General features: G+C 41.5%; 1 protein-coding gene across 2 annotated transcripts in view; it reads right to left on the reverse strand.

The window, feature by feature from the left end:
- Positions 1-26,034, reverse strand: part of syn3 (synapsin III) — a 129,835-nt gene that overhangs the window by 75,626 nt on the left and 28,175 nt on the right. For both annotated transcript variants that reach the window (XM_080886140.1, XM_080886139.1), the window contains exons 3-4: positions 25,495-25,552; positions 12,871-12,962 (exon numbers count right to left, since the gene is read on the reverse strand). In XM_080886140.1, coding sequence (XP_080742266.1) covers positions 12,871-12,962; positions 25,495-25,552 — 150 coding nt within the window. The remainder of the gene's footprint in view (positions 1-12,870; positions 12,963-25,494; positions 25,553-26,034) is intronic.

Consider the following 26,034-nt stretch of genomic DNA (forward strand, 5'->3'; position numbering starts at 1 on the left):
TTTCCTACTTCAAGACAACTACAGGACTGATGCTTTTCTTTACAACTTTTACATTTTTCATGAGGTATAGCTCTCTGTCACTTGACTTGACTGAACACACTAAGGCAGTTTTTCCTTAAGTCAATGGGAACCTAACACAGGGTGCTGGCTAAAAACCACTAATGCTACCAGTCATATTCAAAGTGTTAAGGCGAATGAGTGACCCAACCAAGAGCAGTAAATTTAGGTCGGAGTAATGAGCGATATCACAAACTAACCCCCTCCTATTACCAGTTTTAATTTGCTTTTTACATAAATAACTACATTTATATAAATCTGTGAATGTAAATAATTGTGAGTAATTTAAAACTGAATTTCAGTTTTTGTATCACTGCGGCCCACCTGCAGTACTTTTTGCGTCCCATCAGGGGGCACCGGTCCACACTTTGGAAACCACTGGAGCTGGCTTTTCTGTTTCCCTGGCGAGTACATTTTGTTTTTCGCTAGTTAAAATCAGCGTCACATTTAATCAGTGGACTGCAGGCGCATTGTTCTAACAAAACTAGCCAGCATTAGCTCAGAGGTCCCGACGTTTGCATCCTCATCAGAATATAGTCACGTTTGGTCATTATATAAAAAAAAAAAAATATATATATATATATATAAAAATAATAATAATAATAGCCAAAACGCTAATCTAAAGGTTCAAAACAGCAGCGCGTAAGAGGTATCACAGCTGCTGTTCATCTTTTATATACAGTCTCAACCAGCACAGAGACGGCTCTGCGAGCCAATTAGCTCATAGCTGAAAAACACCGTTAGCTTAACATGTTAGAGATTGCATGATTTAAATAAGCTCTAAGTGATCAATACAATGAAACAAATTATTTTATAATAAAATGTATGTTCTGTGCAGAATTCTACCGTTTGGTGTCGCAGCGCTCGTTGGCGTCTGTAGCTGCAGGACATTTCAGAGGACCCACTGCACTCGAGTGCAGCACAGACAGAAAAGGTTCCTGAGTTTTAGAAAATCTATGTTCAACTAAAAACAGTTTGAAACAGCAGAAGCAAAAACGTGAACCTGAACACTGATGAGATTGAATAATTAATAAAGCCACTTTTATGAAGTTAAAACAATTGATTCAGTTTGCTGTTCTGGATTTTTACTAAGGACAGAACACATGACGCTACCATATCCAAAGGCTCTGAAGAACTCTTATTTCTCTCTGTGTCCCGTCTCTCCCTGTAGCCGAGCATCTTGTTGTGGTCCCCCAGTCTGACTCTAGGACTCCTTGTGGTTGCGGCCGTGGCTCCAGGCCTGGTGGCACCAGAGTGACCTGGCAGCATCTCAGATCCTGGGAAGTTGCTGTCAGGGCTGCCAGAGGTCTGGATTGTCTCCAGCTGAGCTCGCAATCCGAGGCTGATCTTGACACGACACTGAGGTCACACAGAAAACAACCCAAAAAAAGAAACGGGGCCCAGCAACAAAAAAATAAAACTTCACACGTGTGTTAAATCTAAACAGGAGTGGGAGTAACTTTAGCGTGCCGCAATTTTGAGAATGTTTAGTTGTTGAAGATTAGGAAAAAGAGTCCCACAGGAGGCAGATGTAATGAGGAAAAGGAGCTGCGAGAGGAACACAGCGCCAAATGACCTCTGGCAGGAGGGGAAATGAGCGTTGTTAGGAGTTTGAGTGAATTAGCGGGGCCATTTGTATTCATGGCTATATTACAAAAGCAGAGATGGTGGATCGGGCCTCACGGCCGCTGCATGCTTTCACTGCAGTCAAAAGAAACCACCCTCAGGCCTCCTAAAGCCACGTCTCAACTCAGCGTGTCTGTGAGCAGGATTTATTTGCTCGGTAACAAGATGAACCTGTTTGAGGTATTAAGTGTTCAGGCTGCTCTGGGCAGACAGTTCCTTCCCTGATTAAAATGGGTTTTTAAGGGGGTCAGCAGAAGGGGGGCGGGATGCTAAGGATTCTTTGCTAGCCAATGTGTGTGTGTGTGTGTGCGTGTGTGAACAGCCTCTGTGTGGTCTAAATTGTAAATTGTCACCTGAGGTAACCAAAGGCGGAGAGTCTTGTTATATGTGCAGAAGGGATTTGGAAAGCGGGGGTGGCCTTCTTTGGCGGGTAGCTCGCAGCATAGAAAATTAAATGAAAAGAGGGGGTAAAAAAAAAAAGGAAAGAAACAGGACAAGGATCTGCTAATGTAATCTGGCGGCCTCCCTCCCTCTGTCCATCTGTGGGGTTGAGAATGGGGAGGAATGTGACGAGCCAATTCAGCCATTTGAGACAGAGAGTGAAAACAGCGCAGAATTAAAGAGAAGTCTGGATCTAATGTTGAAACCGATTCAGAGCATCACCTCCAGCCCTGACAGTTCGTCCAAAATTAGGTTTTTCATTGACAGAAAATGACAGAACTGCAATTTGGGCCCAAACGAGAACGTGATCATTTGTATGTATGTGTATTTACCCATGACTGCCCTCACCTGGGCTCTTGGTGACGAATAACAATAGCATATTTTACATCCTTTAAATAAGCTCATTTTAAATAGTGGAGTTATTGATCAGTTTGGGGGTTTTTTTGTGTGAACTTGTGTTTATCTACAAAAAGATTCCACAGGACATTTTTAAGTAATATTAAAACGTAAGTCAGTCTGTTTTCTAGACCTCTGCATCACCACCTGAAGTCTGGTGTAATGGCCGCTGAACGGAGCAAAGTTTGACCAATCACAGCAATGAGGTGTGACCAGAAGCGACTTTCTGAAGAGTCACTTGGATGAGTGATGAAATGTTTCTCCCACTGAAAATGCTACGTCCGGATGATGGGATTTACTTATCTGGATGATTGAGCATGCATTGAGACATTGGCCCGGTACCGGTCCGTGAGTCGTTTATTTTGTTGTATTTATCCGCGACACTTTAATGGCCAGTCCGTGGTGCAAAAAAGGTTCGGGACCACTGTTTTAAAGGACTATATCCCTGAAAAAAAAAACAAAAAAAACCAACGCTTATGGGTAAGAATAATGATTAATAGAAACGTGAACTTTTAGGTTGGTAGCCGGCAGCTGAATTCAGTTTTCTTACCCCTCCCAATTTGAGTACATAGTCCGTTTACCTTAGAGTCATGTGTCCATGTCTCTGGAGACTTTGTGAAAAGAGTCAGTGAGTCAGTGAAGCTCAATTCTGACCAAAGACAGCGATACTGAGGCGAGTTGTTGAGAATATCCAGAACCTTTCTTTTGGTAAGCGCTGCTGTTTTTGCTGCTGTTCGCCAGCGTTAGTGAAACTTTCTTTGAAGTGGGACACAGTGAATGAACTCTCATGTAATGTCAGCATTAGAGCAGGGCGATATGGCCAAAAATATTTATCACGATATATATTTGAAAATTTGCGATAACGATATAATTGATGCGAGACAAAATACAACTCCACAACATTACTAGCGCAAAAAGAAAACCTTCCATTTATTTTCACTTAAATAAGAAGCTGGTTTTTATGTACATTAAAGCTTTATAAAAATGTAACAGTGCAAATACAAATTCCTTGCTGAAAGTTTAACCAAAAGGCATTTCCAGTAGAAATGGGCTGACATATCCTGAGCATAACCATGTATAATATCCACTGAAGTTAAAAAGAGGTGCTTTGCAACATTAAACTGCAGTGTGCAGTGCGTATTTTTCGGACCATAAGGTGCACGGGATTATAACGCACATCAAGCGAAACAAAGCAGTCAGATAAATCAAACTTTATTAAACTCATTCTTCTTGCTTCCTCCACTTCTGTACCATTGGTTCATTAATGTTGAATTCTCTAGCAGCTGCTCTATTCCCATGTTGTTGCAGTATATTAATGACTAACCTCGTATTGTGGATGGATTATCTCAGTTGTTCTCCTGACTGAAGTTTGGTCCGTTTACAGCACCCTGCCATGCGATTGCATTTGTCTCTAACCATGAAGAACCTTCACGTTAACTTTTATAAGTGGAAAAGTGTTAGTGTTCGTCCTCCAGCTTCACTGTTTATGTTATGCTAACATAGCTGTGTCGCTAGCGATCACGTAGCACATCATTATATACCAGCTAGCCCAACTTCAGTAACCCTACAAACGTCACTGCTGTTTAGTTTCCTGTCTTCATTTATGTTGGAAGTGATAGCAGAGCTGTACGTTTGATTTTTTTCAGAAATCTCTCAGTCAGAACATGCTATATCATGCTTAGGTAACTAGCGAGCTAACTTCCGCTAGCTTCCCGCTAACTTCTAACTCTGTTAAATGTAATAAATTTTGTTTTAATGGATGCCTGGAAGTTAAACTTCATAGTTACACCTGGTAAAGCAGCAATGCTGATCGTTTTATTAAAGATGAAAGAATTTAGACAGTTTTTAACGCTCAGTGATGCTGCAGTGTTCGTTTGAACTGAAGTATACGGAGTTTAGGACCCAGATTACTCCCAGATTTAAGAGCATCTTAGTCTGACAAATACGACAATAACGATGGCCGCTTGCATGTTCTGCAAAAAAATGTGCTTTGTCGTGTATCTGACGGACAAACACCAGACCAGTTCCACATCACTGAAGTTGCACCATTTTTACAAACCAATTCTGGTTCATCTGTTTCACTCAACAATCGGCCATGTGCGTATGAAAACAAAGGCACTGCGCATGCGCGTTTTACTCATATTCTATCGCGATATTTCATTTTCCTATTGTTGCCTAACATTATACCGGTATTACCGTGAACGGTATAATATGGCCCAGCCCTAGTCAGCATGTAATCAAACTTCTCAGAGGGAAAGTGTGATTTTTAGGACACTTGAGCCCAACATTAGCTTAGAGGACAACCTTTTATCCAAATGCCCGTCTCGCCTCTTTGCTCGTGAAATAGCCACACCCTCTGGTAGCCTGCACAGGACAGCCAATCTCCAAAGAATTGCATTCCAACTTGGACTGACTGCAATCACTCCCAGACAGACTAGCAACGGTTTGCAGATAACTAATCACTCTAGGGATGTGTGATATGACCAAAATCTCACATCCTGATGAGACATTTATTTTGCCATGTCTGAGTCTGTGGTGGGGGCCGGTTTGCGGCATAACTTGCATAGTACAGTTTTCTGGTCCGTGTCAGACTTTTCATAACCAAACCATTGTCCATCCACCCATCTACATTAAAGGGACGGCTGTGGAGCGTGTGAGCAGCTTCAAGTTCCTGGGTGTCCACATCTCCGAGGATCTCACCTGGACGACCAACTGCTCCAAGCTGGTCGAGAAGGCTCACCAGCGCCTCTTCTTCCTGAGGACTCTGAGACATCCTGGTGAACTTAACTGCACTACTGTAAATGCTGTATAGACAATCATTCTGTAAAATAAGATGATTATAATTCTACAACTGTTTACAACTGTTTATAACTTGTTTTAATATTTATATCCTGTCCATAGCCTGTACATACTTATAGCAGATTCATAACAGACCTTCATACCGTGTACATTGTAACATACCCATAATAGACCCATATTTTGTACCCTCATATCTATAACAGACCCATTTCTGTAATATATCTATATATCTATGTTATTGCTAATATATATTTTGTAATATATCTATATTATGGCTAAAGCACTTCTAGATGGATGCAAACTGCATTTCGTTGCCTTGTACTTGTGACGTGCAATGACAATAAAGTTGAATTCTATTCTATTCTATTCTCATTCCATGCTACAGAGGTAGCACCTCATTTAGGAATAAAGTCCTCGGTTTGTTTTGACTGGTCCTTCTGTTTGGAGCTACCTGGCTCTGCGTCATCTTCACTGGCCATGCTGGTATTCTCTGTGCCTGCATCCACGTGGTTACTATAACCGCCATTTATAGTTACTTCATGTTTTTATTTGAGGTAATTTGTTTGATGCATCTTCTGAAATTTGGTGTTTGAGAACAATGCATGTCATTTCAGTTTATTTTGAAAAATCTCAACACGATCTTCAGCTTTATTGTGAAAGGTTTATGTGGAAAATAAAGAAGCGGACAGCGGAGCCACACGCTGGGTTTACCGTCGTTGTTGCTAACGACAACACATAAAAACATTCGCTTGTCCAGCTGTAGTGTAATAAATAATAAATACATAAAAGAGAAATAGGGAACTTCAAGAAATGAATATAGCTGCTACAGTGACCATCAAACCATGAAAACATATTGCCGTAAACAGTTTATTTTGCAACACCACGAAACAAACGAAAGGGTATAATATGAAACGATAGATGTTTTCATATCCGATATATGTCGTTATATCGAACAGCCCTAACCCACTCCTTTATAAACACAGACAGATTGGTTGCAACATGTTGCCAATCTGCACCCACGAGGACAGCTCAGTTATAGTGCTACATTAAAGCGAGGTTGCTGAGCACCTGTGTCTTTTTGCAGCTAACATCACTAAGTATGGAGGAACTTCTGAATTGCTCTTTCTAATCTACGAGGTTCTGGTTGGACTCTGAATGTCGCTGCTATTCTGTCCATACAACTGCTGCTTTTGTCTGGAGCTAAGTGGGTTAATAATACTCACCATTTCATCATCTACTAAATGTATTTGCTGAACTTTATGTAAAAGGGCATTTGGAGTGGTTCACTTGTGAGATCTAGTGTTACTGTAAGTATCAGTGTCCTCGAGGGTATAATAATGTGTGCAGAAGTATTAATTAGATCCTCCAAGACTAGTAAAATATATTTTTATAAAACTGTGATCCTCGCCACGATGACGGTTCAGTGTTGCATTACAGAGAACACGCCAACGCTTCTCAGTCCTCCACGTCCACTCTAATTGTACATTTATATTTTAAGCATCTGGCTCCAGCCCCAAACTACTTCCAGTGAGTGCAACAGTAAAACAAGCTCAATAAAATACTCAACCGCCAGCAGTTAACGTCCCCATAGCCCAATATTAATCACCACTAATGAATCATCTGCCTTTATTAACCACAGTCAGAGCTCTGTGAAGATGGCAGAGGAGAGGAACACTGCTCCCTGGCTTATCAAACTTTGGCTGCCGCGACCAGTGTTCCCACTTTGAGCCGAGCAGCCTGGCTGGAGGTTTTGGCAGCAGAGAGCAGAGAAGCCAAAGGGCTGACTACAGCAGAGCAGCAGGGAATAAAATGCCAGAACTACTGTACCTTGTGGTGTGTCACTCTGCTCTACTGTAGGCTGTACAGCTTGTGCCACGTTGCACGTTTTTCCTTTGCTGTCCATGCACAAATGCCAAGTTAGGTGAGGGTTCAAAGAACAAGAGAAATAAGGATAAAAAATAATGGAAGATAAATAAGTACAAAAATAAGTAAAGGAAGACGAGTGTGGTTTGCAAATGTTGATGTAGATGGAGCTTAATGTGCAAAATGAAGTTAGTGTGCAAAGTGTCTGATGTGCAAATTGCAGTTGAGGTAGGTCAGCTGTTCAGGAGTCTGACAGCAGGGGGGAAGAAGGAGCTGTTGAGTCGGGACGTTCTGGGTTTCACACTCCACACACACTCTGGAGGGCAGAAGTGTGAACAGTCCGTGTTGGGGGTGTGTGGGGTCTTTGAGGATGGAGGCGACGCTCCTCTGGACTCTGCGATGGTAGATGCTCTGCAGAGAGGGCAGCTGTGTGGTGTTCAGTGTCCAGGTGAGGTCCTCGCTGATGTGGATGCCCAGGTACCTAAAGCTGCTCACCCTCTCCACCTCACACTCCTGGACAAACAGCGGCTGGTGAGGCCTCTTCTTCTTCCTCATGTCCACAATCATCTCCTTTGTTTTATCAGTGTTGAGGGTTGTTGTCCTCACACCGTGACACCAGACCGGCATTCTTAACATTTCCTATGTTTAGGCAGGAAGTCCATAAAGCACCAAGACTAATCACGTGCATTTGTTGGACACTAAGGTTCAGTCGGCTAAATCACCAGGTTGGCGTCATCGCTTTCTTGCCAAATCTTGATCTTGGTTAAGGATCTTGTCAAAGCCAATGTGCATCTTATCCTGCTTTGCTTGTGCAGTGGCAAAAGTGTCGTGGAAAGTCTAAATAAACAGATTTTGAATCGCTTGTGAAAATCTAACAGGGTGAAGATTTTCCATTCTTGCATTTACATGAGGATATGGAAAATTGAGATTTAATTCCCCAACTTCAAAGGTGCCTTTAGCTCCTTTTGTGATGTCACATTACACGGCATGTTATCATTTGCAGGTTTTTAATTGGCTAACATTTCTTCACAGTGTGCGTTATAGCGCCACCTGTCGCTCTGCCATGAACTTGAAATCACTTGAGATCATTTCTTGAGTTTTCGTGTTTCAAATCAAACTTGGAAAAATCCACATTTAAAAAAATACCCGTGTAAGTGTGGAAATAAGAAGCCTAAGAATCCCATTTGGCAGCAACAACTGCTGTCCTTGGATAACAGCAGGTCCTATAGCCAAGTGTGGCGTGCTGGAGTGAATGTGGTGCATACATAAGTAGACACATTGTGTTTTTATGTGTATCTAATGATAAGAATGAGGCTGGATTTTTGCAATAGCTACATTTATGCTTTCAGGCTTTAGGCCTAGTTCACATTTGTGTTGCCTTTTACAGCGAGCATCAGCTGAGACAACACTGCACTCAGTCAGCAGCAACCCACAAACCAGCTGCTGCAATCAGCAACCGTGCAAGAGCTACGAGACGCAGCTCTCCCAAAGAAAAGATCGCTATCCAAGAAGATGGGCATAAAACAAAGGTAAGACAGCTCCACAACAACCTCACACAAAAAGACGAGGTCCACGAAAAACCAACACCTCGGGTGAAAGCACACACTGACCTCGTCCACCGCGAGAAAAGAAGTAGAATGGAACGACGCCTGTGCTGCTCTTCAAGATAACGTTGCTCGTCAGGAGGAATCCTGCATAACCAAAGTCCAAAAGGAGGAGAAGGAGAGAAACATTCTCTCTGAGAATTTCTGGATGAAGGGAATCAGTGAGATGGAAAAGCAAGAGAGGCAGAAAAAGACACAAAACTCTTCATCAGCAGGATCCAACAGCTTCAGGTGCGCAGCCTGAGCTGATCGTTTGATTTCACGATAATGTTCTGTTGGATCCCAAAAGCGGTTTCAGAATGTTTCAAACTTTAATGCAGAATCCTTAGTGATTTTTTTTTGTCAAACAGCTTGCACTTTAGAAAAGGAGCAGGAAGGAGAGGAGGAGAAGAAAGGAAGAGAAAGACTTGGGGGAGATGGAGGGAAGAGGAAAATGCAGAGGAAAGACAATGAAAGAGGGAGGAGGCACAGAGGAGTGTGGAGAAAGCAACTTTGATTCCTACAGTTTCCCCTCTCCACCTTCCTCCATCTGTCCCCTAACTCATCCCTCTCAGAAACTGCCTCTATCCTCCAGCACCAGCTCTCCCATTGCTCCACCACATCCAGAACACTGTGTGAAGGATTCAGGAGACAGCAAACCAGAATCCTACATCTCCTCCATTTTATCCCCATCACACCTTGATCCTTTATCCCCCAACCCTTTTTCCTTACACAATACCCTTTACCCTCCCTCCGTCCCTCCATTTTGCTTCACTGTTTCACTGTAAACAGTTATAAACAGCTGTAAATAACTCAATAAAATGTAATCGATTACATCTAAATCTACAGTGTTTTACTACTAGCTTGTTTTAGAGTCAACAAATGAATATGGATGGATGAGGTCATATGAACAAAAAGTGTGTGTTCATCACTCATGTTAAGATTTAAAATGCATCTCAGCACTGATATTTACTGCATTCCCAGTTGAAAGTATAAAGACAGTTGAAAGATTACATGACTGCCCTGCTAATCTCTAATCATACTCACCAGATGACAAACATTTTGTTTTCAGATACAGTCTCTTTTCCATGAAATATAACTAATATAACCACACTTCAAATAGTAAACTATCAAATCAAACTTGAATCTCTTAAGAGATAAAAACAGATTAAAGAGCTGAAGAGCAAAATAAATCCATGTGTGAACTGATTAATATCTTTTATTTTCATGCACATGGATATATCAGGCCAGATTTGCCTTGTTATACCACATAAGCCCAACATGTAAAGTCCATCTTCTACAGCTTAGAGCGGACTGTGCAAAAACCTTGGGCTGTCCCTCTTTTTTCTATTTTGCAAAATGGGAAACAGGTGCAGAAATGTATTGAAATATGCACAAATCTACAGATTTGTACAATTCTAACAAGCTTGAAAGTCAATATTCGGCACCACATTTGGCTTGTCAAATTTTGTATCACAGCCTGGACTCTCTTAGGCTAGCTTTCTTTTTGTTTCTTTAAATCTTCTTTAAAGGCTTCAGGAATAGTTCTTCAGACTTCTTGAGGGTCATTCAAAGCTCTTCTTTGGAGTTTGCTCCGTTTTCGGTCAACACGATCCCACACTGCATTAATAATATTGAGGTCCCGGCTCTGGGGAGACGGGTCCTTGACTGATTCTGTTCCTCTGTGTCTTTTTCTATCCAGGTATGATTTTTCTGCACGGGCAGTGTGTTTAGAGCCATTATCATGCCACTGCCAATCACTCTTTCCTTAGTAAATCGACTTCCGTGGTGGATAGTACTTTCCTGCATTCATAATTGACAAAATTTCCAACACCACTCGCTGATATACAGCACCAAGCCATGACACAGCCTTCTCCGTATCTTAGTTTCCCTGTCAAGAAGTCATTCCTTAAGAATGGCTTCTTGAGTTACAAGAATAAGATTCAGAATAATAAATGATAAGCTAAGCCCAAATAATCTGGCAGTGAATGTCAGTGTTTGTGAGCGAGTAACACCATCTGTAACCAATTTGGCTTCTCCACCATTACAGCAACATCATGAAAAATATTCAACCCCCACAATAACCTCAGTGTCAACTCTGACAACAGGTGGCATTGTAACAGCAGCACCATTCGCCTTCTCGGTCGGCAGTTATTCTCACTTGATTTGTAACATGGTCAGACTTCTTCCCATAACTCCCCATACGCAAAAATATTTCGAGAGGAAAATTAATTTAATGAGATAACAAACATAGATGGTAACGCTGCTAATTAAAAATAAAACATCGATATTGTGTGTATAATACGCACATGTAATTGTTCTTTTTGGATGATTTTGCACAGTTTAGGTTACATTTAAGGATTCTCTTTTATTTTTAACACCGTACAGTTATTGCTACTATTTTATTTCATTTTTAAATTTTCTATAGCTACAGTATCACAACGATAGTTATTATTAATATCATTTTTGTTATTACTATCATTTTGTTTTGTCTCCTCCGAATCCCATTTTGCTCCACTGCTGCTAAATATTAGCTGGATGTTAGCAGCTAATAGGAAGTACCTACGCTTTGGTTTGTTTTGCTTAGGATTGGAAACAGTGCAGTCCAACTGCTGAAAAGTCCATTGGAAAAGTAACATTTTTAACTACCATCTAAAGTGCACTGCTTGGGTTCAGACCACTTCATTGGTTGTTCCAATGATTGCCTAAGAAAGACAAATGATTAGCCAATTAGTGCCATCCAAGCTAAAACCCAGGAAGAGTAATAACTGAAATTACTGGTACCCCCTCAGGTACCACTGCTGGTACCTATGTCAAAAGCCTAGGTGACTTCCTTCTGGAGTTATCGCAGTTACCACACTTATAGGAAACTTGACCTCTGACCTTGACCTTGAGGTTGAGGTCACTAAGATTCTGAGAGTTTTAGTACACACCTATTATGTCAACTTGAAAGTTCCACATTGCTTTGTTCTGAAGTTATTGCATTTTCAAAACGATGTGTCCGCATTGCCCGCCTACCCGCCAGGGAAACAAGGATACACTATCAGGCTTTTACAGCTAAGGCGTAAAACGGAAGAACAATAAGTAGACAGAGGTGTAATATCAACATGGCAATCATAGAACCGCCTACATGAGCAAAATATCTTAACTTAAAATTAAGTTGGATTTATCCTTGTATATGGGTCTCTAGAGGTTAGTTAAGACTAAGACTAAATCCTGTCCCATGTGGAAATGGTTTAGACTGGAGGCAACGTTATCTCACAGCATACATTTCATTTATGAAATTAATCATAATCCAGACCGACTCTTTTAGGAGCCCATTCTTGTGATTCTTGGAACAGGGTCGATAAAACAACAAAAATGGCCTTGACATCGAACAAAAACGTTTGGTCAAGAGCCATTCGTTGATCATTGTGTGCAAGTTTTCCTAAAATGTAACCAGTACTACAGGAAGAGAAGCCCTTCTTGCGAGCTAAAGAATGAAAAGTTTGCTAATATTTTCATTTTTGACCCAACTGCTCAGTACGTCACTAAAAACACCAAAGACGTGACTTGTGTGGAGTCCAAGCTTGTCACCATCATCAGCCCACAACAGCTGTACTGAAAGGTTTCATGAAGTAAAAGCAACATGAGGTCTACATGTTATTTAGAAACATTTATGCAAAAAACTAGTACAAGTAGATTAATAGCAACCGTCAGTTTTGCCCGAGTTCTAATTCGGTCACTTAGCTACAACTCCTGCTTGTTTAACGTGCATTTGCAGGGTGGAAAAACCTCACGGTGACGCTGTGAGAGCCAGAGATAAAAGAAAGCTCAAACGCACATGAAAACTGTGACCAAAGTGAAAAGATTAAACAGTTTTCCACTGTCACACAGATTTTCCTGCAAGGATAAAAATTAGTAAGCAAGCCGTTTTTAGTTTTTTCAAAGGCTAAATCGCATTAAAGCATTGATTTTATAGAGTCTCACTCATGCCGGGGGAGGGGGGTTGAAACACAGAGCCATGCTTAACAGCACTGAGAGAAAAGAAGTGTGCAGGCTCACTGTGGCACAGTATATATTGGATGGCCCAGTGCCTCAAACGACTTCCCTTCGAGTGTCTTACCTGATCACTTTGGTGCCACCTTTATTGACCTGCATGTCCACCATACATCCCGAGTTAACGTAGGAAGCCAAGTTGATCTCTGAGAACTCTGCCTAGGAGTAACGAAGACAAGGCATGTCAAGGTCATACAGCGACATGCACAAACATAGAGCATTTCACAGTCCCTTTGAATCAGTGTCTGCAAGCTGGAAGAAATGTGGACACTGCGTTAGACTGCATTCAAATTTGACTTTATGTTGTTTGTGAAAAGTACCAAAAATCAACAAGATAGTGCTACAACACACTCTTTCACCTCCATTTTACATTTCTGCACTCTCATGGAAATGAGCAAAATACAGAGTGACAAAGTGAGCTGGTGAGAGAAGGCTAATTGAGTTATTCCCAGTCAGTGGCCTCCTGGACAGTGAGGGCCTTGTGAAAGGCCGTAGCCTGGCTACCTAATGACTCAGTCAAACTTCCAGAAATACTCAGAACGAAAGGCGACAGTTGACTTCTGGGAATGGACTTTGTGCACGATTGGGAGGGATGATTCAAATGTCCTTGTACTGATTGTCACAACAGCCCATAAATCTATTCATGTTTACTGCTTTGGACCAAATTTCAGAGTAGAGTAAGAGTAATTCTATCAGATTGATAACCAAGTTACTGCAAAGGATTTCTCAAGGTTTCCTAAAAAAAATGAGCAAAATAGTAAGAAACTTTGTTGCAGCTAGACAGCAATGAGGAAATAGGAAATTACTCCAGTGTGTGCCAGAATACCATAACATCATTAATGGGTGTGCGCATACTTCTGACTGCACCATTCAGTGATGCTGGTCAGAGGTACATCAGACCTTCCTTTCCCCAAACAAGCTCCAACCATTAGAGAATGATCTCAGCACATATGCAGGCAAAGAAAAGCTCATAAAGAAACTCTTTGTAGACCAGAACTTACACAAAACCCAGGCAAACCTGCTAAAATGGGAAAACAACATCATATGTGCCTTTTGGATTAGAGCGTGGAGGTCACGTTCAGCATCATGCTCAGGTTTAGAAATCAATCAGGTCCAAATTTGTTTTTGCTAATATCTTATGTTTAAGGTGAAGCACGTCTAATAACCAACAGAAAAGGCTACACTTCAGAGGAGACGGGCTCCTAGAGTTGCAAATAATCAAAACCAGAAATTTTGAAAGCTGTAAAAAACTATATTTTATCATCTTCCTTCTTTTGTGGGAGTAAAAAGAAACGTGAGCTATACGTATAGCATAATACTGAAAGTAAATACTGAAATTAAAACTGCACAAAGGAAAAAGTTCCTTACTCAGTGGCTCTGGCCCTACTGTGCCTCTGATTCGCCCATCGCTCCTAAATCAATCTATTATCCTTCCTTGTGGGTGATTTATCAACCTAACCTTCTCAATACATCCCAGTAAGAGGGACTGTAGGACAGGCAAGGACTTCATAAAACTTTCAAATTAAAAGTCATGTGGCAAATGAACACTGATTTGTCTCAGTTTTATTGTCTTGTTTTGGAAGAGAAATTACCGAGGTCCAGACCTTGGTGACCTAATATCTGTGGTGGGGTCAGAATTTGGCATAAACAACATGAAAGCATGCCTTGTTTGCTCAGTCAACAGCTCAGGCTGCTGGTGGTGTAATGGTGTGGGAAATATTTTCTTGGCACACTTTGGGCCTCTTCCTACCAAGTCGGAATCGTTTCAATGCCGCTGCTTATCTCAGTATTTTTGCTAATCATGCCATTCCCTCTATGACCACAGTATATCCATCTTCTGACTGCTGCTTAAAGCAGGACAATGCACCAGGTCACGATGCTCAGAACATCCTAAAGTGGTTTTATGAACACGACAAAGAGTTCAAAATAATAATTGTACTCAAATAACCATCACAGTCATCAGATCTCAATCCAATAGAGCAACCGTGAGTGGAACAGTAGATTTGAATCATGGGTGTGCAACAACTGTGTGATGGTATCATGTCCATATGGAGCAGCATCTCTGAAGGATGTTTCCAGCATCTTATTGAATCTCTGCCAACCCAAAAGTGGATCCAACCCAGTTTCTACTAAAGTTACTGCTGAGTGTATATCTACCTCTAACCATTAAACGAATGGTTATGAAGTTATGCTTAGACCTTTACTGTCAACTGTGGCACTCACCCATATGGCAAACTCCAGGACTTAAAATTCAACCACAAATTGTGGTTCAGCTCCACTTGGGCCTCATGTTCTCCCCAAGAATTCCCATATCCTCTAATTAAATAGTAAATGGACTAGTTCTTATGTAGTTTTTCTACTCTACGTGATCACTCGAAGCAAAGCACTCTGAGTGCACGACATGCTTCATTCATCCAATTCTCCGATGAATGCCTCAGAGTATCTTGAGGCATTGCCATTCAGTATCTCACCCAAAGACACTTTGGCAAACAAACTGGAACAGCCAGAGACCAAAACACCAAACTTCCAGTACGTAGATAACTTTCTCTACCTCCTGAGCAAGTTTGTCAAAAAAAATAAATTTCTGTTCTTTGCTAGCCAACATTAATACCTCTTTGTGTCGTGAATTACTCATGCTAACTAGGATTAGCTAAAAATTCTCCAGCTGTACCTTCTTGTACAAATACATCATATCCACTTAAAAAACACAACACACATTTACAGTCATTGGTGCCCCTACAGCTACTGTAGTCAGTTATAACGAGTTGAATTGAATTGCATTATACAGCAGAAACAATATGTCTGCGTAATATAACCAAAGCTACACCCTAAATATGCAGCTCCAGCCTGTTTGTCAGACCTCATTCCTCACTCTGAACATGCTCTCTGCTTTCCCTCAGAGGAGAGTCTGTCAAGCTGTGTCACTGTAAACTTCCATCTGCCGCAGGTACAGAACGCCCCTGGAGGGACACTAAACAGCAGTCGGTTGACCTCAGACACGAAACGCTGCCGTTTGGTAGTCGTCACATCAGTTTCAAGTATGAGACATGACACTCATGTAGTGGATTAAATGGGCCCTAAACAAGTAGCCTGCTCTCTGTGGAAAAGCAAAAAGTCAATCTGAAGTGACGTGGTCGACTCTCGAGCGCCACATTTCACAGGAAACACGGCTGCATTTCCTGGTGTGCTAATCCCAAGCCAGCTGTGGCTTGGCTGTGGCTCGGTGAGCAAAAATGAAATAATAACCAAGCGACCATTTCATAACCATTTCACAAAAGTGTCAAACGGAGAGCCAAGCGTTTGTTTGGTTCTCAGCTCTGCTTTAACTGCTGCATGATTACGCCACGAGGACGAGATACTGAAAACACTGCTTTTGGCTGGAGAGCCGGACCCAAAAAGCATATCAAAATGTAGCACACCTAATGGGCTACATCTGAAGCCTCTGTCAGTGCGCCCCAGGGTGGCTGTGGCTACAATGTAGCTGCCATCACCAGTGTGTGAATGTGTGTGTGAATGGGTGGATGACTGGTTGTGTAAAGCGCTTTGGGGTCCTTAGGGACTAGTAAAGCACTATACAAATACAGGCCATTTACCATTTGAAGATACTATTATTATTATTCTGAAAAAGAAAATTCTTCTTATTTTTACAATTCAAATGTTTCCCAAGGACACTCATGGGGTGAAAAACACCTTCCCACAGTGATATCTGGCCTTTGGAATAAATCCCAGAACACATGTACAGCACATGGCTAATGACATATGGCATTCAGCTAATCAAATACGTTTATGACTCGAGGGCTGACGGTCTAAATCATGGACTTGTTAGATGCAAGAAACCCTTTGCAGCTGGTCTGACAGATCTGCATTAAGGTATGTCACAGTTCACAGCTTGGAGAAAGTTGTAGTTAACTGCAAGAATGGTCAGCAAACCATTTTTTTTCTTTATTCACAGTGTCACTGGTAGACTGCTTTTATTCTACCAGTGTAGAACTCTTACAAAATCCCAAATTCATTACACATTACAGAAACACAATTGGGCATTTAGCACCTAAGACATTCCCCCTTAGGTGTTGGCAGACAACAGTACAGATAAAAAAAAAATATCAGATTTAGTTTACAATTCTAACAAGCTTGATCACACACTGCCTACATAATGTTAAGGTTCGGGCTCTGGGGTGGCCAGTCCATGACTGGTAGTGTCCCATTATGTCTTTTTCTATCCGGGTTTGCTTTTACTGGACTGGAACTAGATTTGGAATCACTGTCAGACCGAAACGTGACGCTATTACCAATCAGTTGCTTTCCAGAGCAGTATTTTCCTGCATTCATTCTTCCATCACTTTTGATAAGATCATCACTGGATGAATTCAGCCAAAAACCACGACAGCCTCCACTGTGTTTTGATGGTTATACCTTTCTCTTACATATTAAAGCTGATTTTAACCAAAAAAAAATGTAAAATGTGGATTCATCACTCATTTTCAGTCCAGTATTTGCGTAATTTAATAAACAAATAAGCTTGCATTGCTAGTTAAGCAAATTGGTATCTGGACATCCTCAAGCTGTGTTTTTCATCTGAGGCTTTGCCAAACTTTATTGAGACTCACACGGGCTTTCATCTACATAAAAAGGACTATTATCAGGATAGGATAGCTCTGTGGCCCATGTAAACCTTGTATGGGGGAGTAAACTTCCTTTAAAAAGAATTTGCTGAGTAACAAAACTGTTCAGGTTTTTTTGGGTGGGGTTGGAGGGGCAAGAGCGAGAGGGAGGGAAAAAAAGAAACACCCACCTCTTTTTATTTATTGTTTTGCACTCTCAGAGGAAGAGCAGGGGGCGAATAAATACCATAATCTTATTTCAGGGACAACGAGGCGCCACTCTTGCTCACTGTGCCTGAAGGACATGTATTTGGCTCTGGTGCTTTTCTCAGCTCCCCTCTTACTGATACCCATTCCCAAAAGAAACATCTGTGTGCTTTGCAGCATATGCCGTGCCAAGAAAGGCTCCTAAATGCACAACACACCCAAATGCACACTGACTGCGTGACACTCCCATGCACATGTACGCACTAATGCACCGTGCTGCTTCTAAACAAATCCCATCCCAAACACCAGGGCCTACAGTGGCTTGTGTGGCGACCTGATAAAACCAGAGAGTGGGCAACATTTTGGCAAGCTTCAAGAATTACACACCATCTCCAATTGGCTGGTTACATTTAAAAGGAGTGCTAACAGCCAGTGTCACTGGGTAGTAATGGATAAAGAAGCTGGTACAGGGCACAGGCCCAGAAGCCAGGGCAGGAGGCTTTTCACAGTGCCATGGTTACCATCACGGTACCACATTCAGACACTTGCCTTGGAACAGCTCTTGCCCTGGGAAAGGAAAACAGGAAGTGATACACAGGACAACTGCCTCCAGAACTGATTCTTCTCATCTGTTGACCTGCATCCAGGCTGAATTAAGAATGGTGTGCAGTCAAACTGCTATAGCAGAAACACAGTTTGGGAGAAAGTTGATTTACGATTAAGTTTAACTATGGCTCAAAGCTGAGAACAACAAATCTTGCTTACTTAAGCTTGTTTGAATTTCTGCACTTTCAGTTTCATTGTCATTCCCTCTACTCACAGCTACTTTCATCACAGTCATCCAAACTTGTGATCTTTTCTTCTTTTTAGCACACAGCTAACGTCTAACTGGCCTTTGAATCACATACAGCCTCTTCCTGACTGATAAAGTCTCATACTAGGCAAACACTGCTGTGGTGAAAGGCAACAAGGAGTATTTATTTGTGCGCTCTGTCAACTTATGCCAAGTTACATTAACCCATGGATACTGTTTACAGTAAACACCATCTGACAGCAGCTCATCTGGAATCTTTGTTGGTATTTTTAGATCTGGACTAAGGAAGGTTATTAACTTTCAGGTGGGTAAAGGTGCATTTTGCTTGGTCCTGAATCAAAAACAACTTAAACAGACCAGCCACGTTACACCTAAATCTTTGATTTGCAAAAATGTCCAGAACGACAATTTTTTTTTTCTTGAAGGTAAAAACATTTGATAATTTTTTACATAAAATATTTCATGATTTCCAGTTTTGACTGAAGGAGCAAACCAGAGATTAGTTGAAGTATTAAAGCTGAAATTGTCTGAATTTATTTGAAGTGTAACACGTGCAATGGAAATTTTGGGTCTTTAAGTTCGCAAGTCTCCAGGACAAACTGAACTGTCATCTTAAGCGTAAGCGGTGAAGTCTCAGTAACTGTCACGGTACTTGGTCACAGACCCAATGCTTTGTGTTTTTTGGTGAACTGATAGTTCTGATTATCATTATGATTTATGGTTTTCTGCTTATGTTACATCGTCAGTCCTTGGATTGTGGTTTCTGTTTTGTATCATCTCTGTGCTTCAGGTTTCTATGTTTCCACGTCTTAGTGTCTAGTCTGCATCTTGGTGCTTTGTCTCAGTTTCCTGTTTTACTTTGGTAGTCCTGGTCCCATGTTTATGGTTTCAGTTCTGCTTCCCAGCGTGTCGTCATGAGTGCATTATCCCAGCTGTGTTTCCCTCTTGTCTCCCATTCCCTGATTATGCCAGCATGTATTTAAGCCCTGTGTTTTTCCCACGTGTCCTCCGTGTTAGCTGTGTGTTCCTCAGTCGTCATGTTTTGTCAGGTTATGTCATGAACTCCCAGTTGAGGTCATCCTTCCCAGTTTGGATTTTGGTTTTGTTTCTAGTGCTCATGTATTGTGTTTCTAAGTTCGTTTTCTGCCAGTGAATAAAAACTGCCTCTCACTACCCCTAGCTCCAATTGTGTGATTTCTTTTCACCTCAAAATAGATGTTTTTCTGCTCCAAACTGCTTCTTTTATTGACAAACTGACACCTAGTTTAAAAACAACTCTAAATAGAAAACGTTACATAAATATAGCAGTTTTATTAATCCCACATTATCTGGCATGTGATGCGCTGTTTTTGTTATTTGAGGTCGAGCTGTTCAGTTTTACGCTGCAGTCAGAAAAAACTGCGTGACTTGACTCAGCACATGGGGAACACGCAGTAGTTGCGGGGCAGATACTTTGTTTAATGTTTTCGTCGTTCTCGATAAGCTCTGCTGAATCCCATGCTGATGCAATTGAGAAGCCTGAAGTACAGTGGACTATTCATATGCACCACAGAGAGGTATTTGTTGCTAATAGCTACCACCTTGTGCAACAGTGAAATAATCCACTGAGGCATTGACGGCTGAAATTCACGACAGATGCTAAGTGCAACGGAGCAACAGAAGGCAGCAAGTTACACACCAAACCATCCGTCTTCTGAAAGCTCTCCTCACATGCCCTATGTCATGGGCAAGTACGAGCCAAAAAATGGTACGGATAACATACAGCCAACTGCCTGTGAGCTGCCATGACTGCAGCGGAAAGGAGCGTGGACGGCGCTGAGGTCATATGCCTGCCCAGCAGATGTTGCCCCGCGCGACCCAAACCACACGAGCCGGCAACCCTACAGAAGTGCCTCTTGTTCTTTTGCAAACAACAGACCTCTTCAGTTCTGTTTAATCTGTCCAATTGTGTAAATTACAGTGTTTATGAGTTGTGGGTAGTAAACAGGCAGTTTGTCTGCCAGCCTGTTGTTGGGTGTCATTACGTCTGTGATCAACATTGATTGTAGCTGTTGAACTTTACAAAAATCTTGCAGCAGACTGTCAGAATTTTCTAAATATCTAAAAGTGAAACAGGCACGGTAAAAAAAACTGCCAGTGCACGAGAAACTAAATAAGAAGGTCTTGAACTTGGCACTGCCACAAGGCTGCAACACATCCAAGACCCTTCAGACACATACAAAAGGCATTGTAGGAGATGGATATCCCACAAGCTCCAGAGATCTGTGGAATGTACCACTCGTCTGAATGAACACAGCTCTTGAGTCTAAATGTAAAACAGCAGGCAAGTGTTCAAATAACAAATTGACTGAGTCAGTGGGTCGAATAATCTACAGCCACCTACTGCGAGATAAAACTCCTCAAGTTAACATCTATGAAGGATATAATACAGACGCAGGTCAGAAGACGGGGTTATGTTAGGGATATAATTGATTTCTGATGTTTCCCTGTTTGGGCCTTGCTTGGTTAGACAGGACCACAGTGAGGTAGAAATATCTGGGAAATCTGTAGATATGTAGCCTTTGTCATAACTGTTTTTACCCTTTTAGTATTTAGCAAATTTCATTAATGTTCAGTGGGGGGTTGCAAAGGAAATGGTTTGTAGTGAGTTGTACGTGAGGCCGAACACTAAGGATGTGCAACAGGTTAGAGTGATTAAAGATTGGGATGGAAATGCAGGGAACTGTGCTCTCCCCTTTTCTCTTCATCATCTATAGAGCCGACTTCAAGTACATCAAAGAAACTCGTCTCCTGCAGAAATTCTCTGATGACACAGCCATTACTGGAAGTATGGAGATGGGATAGGAAGAGGCGTACAGAGGACTGACTGATCGGTGTGTGAGGTGAATCACCTGCAGCTAAATGTGGCCAAAACAAAGGAGCTGGTGGAGGACTTTGGCAGGAACAGATCCCGACCCTCCCCCGTCTGCATTGGTGGGACTGATGTTGAAATATTCACAATATAAAATTTGGGGCGATCGTGGCTCAAGAGTTGGCAGTTCGTCTTGTTATCAGAAGGTTGCCGGTTCGAGCCCAGCTCCGACAGTCTCGGTCGTTGTGTCCTTGGGCAAGACACTTCCCGTTGCCTACTGGTGGTGGTCAGAGGGCCCGGTGGCGCCAGTGTCTGGCAGCCTCGCCTCTGTCAGTGCGCCCCAGGGTGGCTGTGGCTACAATGTAGCTGCCATCACCAGTGTGTGAATGGGTGGATGTAGTGTAAAGTGCTTTGGGGTCCATAGGGACTAAGTAAAGCGCTATACAAATACAGGCAGTTTACCATTTACATAAGTATCAACTGGACCACAGGCTGCAGTGGTCTGCTAACACTGACGCTGCCTACAAAAAGGGTCTGAGCTGGACTTACTTTCTACAAAAGCTCAGATACTTCAATGTATGCAGCTGGCTGCTCTAAATGTTTTATCAGTCTGTTGTTGCGAGCACCATCTTCTTTGCTGCGGCGTGCAGGGGGCGAGGCATCAAGCAAAGGACGCAAACAAACTGAACAAACTCATCAGAAAGGCCGGGTCTGTTGAGGCAGGGTACACCCTGGAAAGGTCGCCAGTCTGTCGCAGGGCTAACACACAGAGACAGACAACCATTCACATTCACTCCTATGGGCAATTTGGATTAATCAATTAACCTATCCCCACAAGCTGCATGTCTTTAGACGGTGGGAGGAAGCCGGAGTACCCGGAGGGAACCCACGCAAACACGGGGAGAACATGTAAACTCCACACAGAAAGACCCCGGCCTGATGGTGGAATTGAACTCAGGACCTTCTTGCTGTGCGGCAACAGTGCTAACCACGGTGCCACTGTGCTGCCTAACTGCTTCAATGAAAGAAAGAAATCTACAACTCCCAGCCCGATGACTGCCGAGTGCAGTGAAGAAGTTACACAGAAACAGGCTCTCTGCAGTCAGGACTGTTTGTGTGTTTGTAATCCAGAAGGTATGCTGACTTACAGTTACCCTCAACCCCAACAGAATCAAGAAATACTACTGAACAAGCTGCATGTAATGATTTTGTGAGAAAGCAATGGGTTCAAGCTTGTTTTATGAGTAACTTAGGAGCACAAATAAGCCACCAGCAGCACTGCCACAAGCATCTGTTTAGTGGTTAAAAAAAGAAAAATGGGATTAGCCAGTGTACACGGGGCTGTGAGCATCAACTAAACTGAAGTTCGAAGTGAGTCGTGTAAATAAGAGGCAGCACACTTTAATGAGAGATCACATCTGAGAATCAAAGCCAGTCTCTCCTGGTTCTCTTTCGGACAAGTTCGGACTGGCATCCGGCCTCCTTTAGTGCACCATCACACGCTATGGTGAGTGTGTGCTCTGCGAGTCTAAAGATGGTACCTTATATGGCAGCAAGCAAGTCAGAGAAGAGTTATGAAGGTTTGGCATTGCTTTAGAAAGCTTAACCAGCATGAACATGATGCATGGCAACTAGCAAACTAAATGTCCATCCATGTAAGGCATGCAGTTTGTAATTACATTATAACAGAGAAAAAACAGCTCAGGGAGCACCTAAACGGCCTTCATGTTGAGCTATCTTTCAACTCTGGTGAAAAAAACAAAGAGGCTATTTTCAGTACTGGGCAAAAATCTTGAGCCACCCTTGATTTCTTTATGTTTTGCTTCTGAAAAGCCACACTGTCTTGTAATTTTTCAATGCAGTCTTGAGCAGCCGCTCTTACTTTGAACATTGGCCCCCTTTTTTTTTTACCAGTGCTGTGTCTATACAAAGCAGACAAATTAGCAAAGAGCTCATTTAAATTGTATCTTTAGGCACTTTGTCACTAGCAGCCCGTCACACCATTTATTCCCATTTCTTTAGTTGTAAAAGTGCCAAAGATAACACAGTTTGACAGGCATAAAAAAGTATTTTTGCACCAACAAAGTGATTCCCAAAGAGCTATTAGCTAAATACTTGACATATCTTGGCATGGTGTACATTTTGTTAAAGAAAATTGAGGAAAACTGAACAAGCGGAGGACAAAAAAGGAAGTGGCAGGCCCCAAAAACTAAATCTGAAGCAACTGAATATAATCTAAATGTCATGTTCTTCAAAAATGACAAAAAAAAAATACAACAAAGACTTAAGAGATGCATCTGGCCCTTCAGTCGATCACAGAGGAGGCTCTGTCATGGTGTGGAACTGCATTTCAGCTCCCAAACTGTCACACTGGATGGAAATATGAAAGCAGAAAAGTGCAGTTAGATTTTTCTTATCTGCCAAGTAATATCATCTGGAAAGTGTTTGACTGGCAACAGCAATTATCCCAAACACACTCCCAGTGCAGTGTGTAAAAACATTCCTGGATAGAAAAGCACACAGTGGAAACCTATCAGACATTGATTGGCCTCCCCAAAGCCCAAAGTCACTCAAGAAAGGACATTTATATAAGAAGCCAACAACAGTGGAATTCAAGAGAGCAGAAGCCAGTGCAGTGGGACTCTCTGCTTTTATTGTTGTTCCCTAAAATGGTTCATCGCAGCATGTCGCAAAGTTTTCACACAGAGATCGTGTTTCCATCATTCTGAGGCTCCAAACAGCCGATGAAGAATCTGGCTGCTGAAGGCAATTAGCAACCGACTTGTATTTGTCAGTGCAGGGGGCTTCTGGGAAAGAGGGTCGAACAAAATCCAAGTAGGTCAGTTCAAGCTATAGCTGAGCTATGTGGGGGGTGGAGGGGTGCTCATACGTCGCTTCACCCTCACTATTCTCTTAAGGGAGCTTATTATTAAATCAGCTGCATTTTTATTGGAGTTCAATAATTATGAGGCCGCAAGATTAAAAAAAAAGAAAAATCGATTTTCAAAAGAAAGTGTTGATTCATTCCAGCTCCCACGCCGTCCTGGAAGGAGGATGTGACCACAACAGTTGAGAGTAAAGCAAACAGGCTATAAAATCAGCGTTCCAGCTTTCTGCGGTTTCTTTCCCTTCTCACATAAAAACACACCACTCCATTTCAAAGACAGCTTCAGTCTCAACAATGGCTTGCACATGTCAAACTGAACAGCTTTTTTAAGGTAAATTAGATGGTATCTACACACTGTAAATACCGTATGTCTAGACATATAAGCGGTAATTTCATAACTGTGCTGAATTAACGTACGCTTTCTTCCTTACAGGAATAATTGAATATGGTGACACATGAGTGGAAGCGTTAGGAGGTTTTTTCCCCTAAACAACTAAAGCATTCACTTAAATGTTATACGCTGTTAATTAAAAAAAAAAAAAATTCTTATCATTTAGATTTCAAGACTGAGAAGAAATTTTAAGTGTCCATTAAGACAAAGAACAACTTCATTAACTTAAATTAGCCGTTAAGCTAGCGGTGTAGTTTTAGCTTGAAGAAAACATGAAAAGTAAGACCTCAAACCCTCATGTTCGAAAGAAAAATACAATAAAGGTTTCATTTTATAATACTGGACTTATTTTTCTACGAAGGTTTGAACTTTGCGAGTGTTTAAACAAGAGAGAAACGTGTGAAAATGTTCATGTCTGTCTGAGAAAAGTGCATAAAGTGTGTAATGTTTTTTTTATAGCCTTAAAATATCTATAATAACTGTAAAATAATTAAGCTGACTACTTCGCGGATTTCGTCTGTTGCAGGTTATTTTTGGAACGTAACTCCTGCGATAAACAAGGGACCACTGCACACATGTCCCAAAGTGCCAAACTGATGATTTACAAAAACTTTAAATGGAAGACGACATGTAGCTCGTCAGGACTGCCATAGTCTGTCAACATTTATTACATTCTTATTAAATGGACAATAACCTTGGTGTGCATTATTCATTATTATACAGTTTTGGTTTTGAACAGATAAAAAACCAAACATTTTGTAAATCATTTCATATCATTTATTACAAATATTTTAGTGACATGTTGCTGCGCAATCAGTACGAAGCTGTTAAGAGGCAAAATATTTATGTTTAAAGGATCAATGAGTACATAACACAATAGCTATCAATGATGACTTTAAAATAATGAATAGGCAGAATAGCGTTATTAAATACACTGTACCTGCTCGACACGGATCTCGTACTCCCCGTTCAGCTTTTTCCCTCGGAAATACTTGGCCCTAGATGAAATAAAAGAGAGAATTTGTAAAAGAAATGATAATAGATTTGCTTTTGATCCATATCAGATGATTTCTTTTGTTTGCATTATGCACATTTGGCATTTCTACAGTGGAATTCTGATTTCAGCCGATACTCAGAAGGTATAAATCACTATTCCAACACAAAATGATTTGTTACTATAGGTCATATGCACTGATTCCTCTCCTGCAGAATAATGTACGTGCTCTAAACACTCCTAACAGTGAAAACAACCTTAAAATATCTTTGTTTATTTGATAGAAAGAGGGCTGAAATTTCAACAGACCTTCCAAAATACCTTGCAAGTAGGCAAAATAATGACTCACATTTTCCATGATTACAGAATCTGACCTTGCGGGGCTTCAAGTAAACACAATCCCTTGGCTAAGGGTGAAAAAAAGTGCTTTTAATAAAGGCAGCACAATGAATGAGTAGCTGCGTGTTGCTTTTTCTCATGTGTTTG

Source organism: Rhamphochromis sp. 'chilingali' (assembly GCF_963969265.1).
Source record: "Rhamphochromis sp. 'chilingali' genome assembly, chromosome: 7".
Classification (NCBI taxonomy): Eukaryota; Metazoa; Chordata; class Actinopteri; order Cichliformes; family Cichlidae; genus Rhamphochromis; species Rhamphochromis sp. 'chilingali'.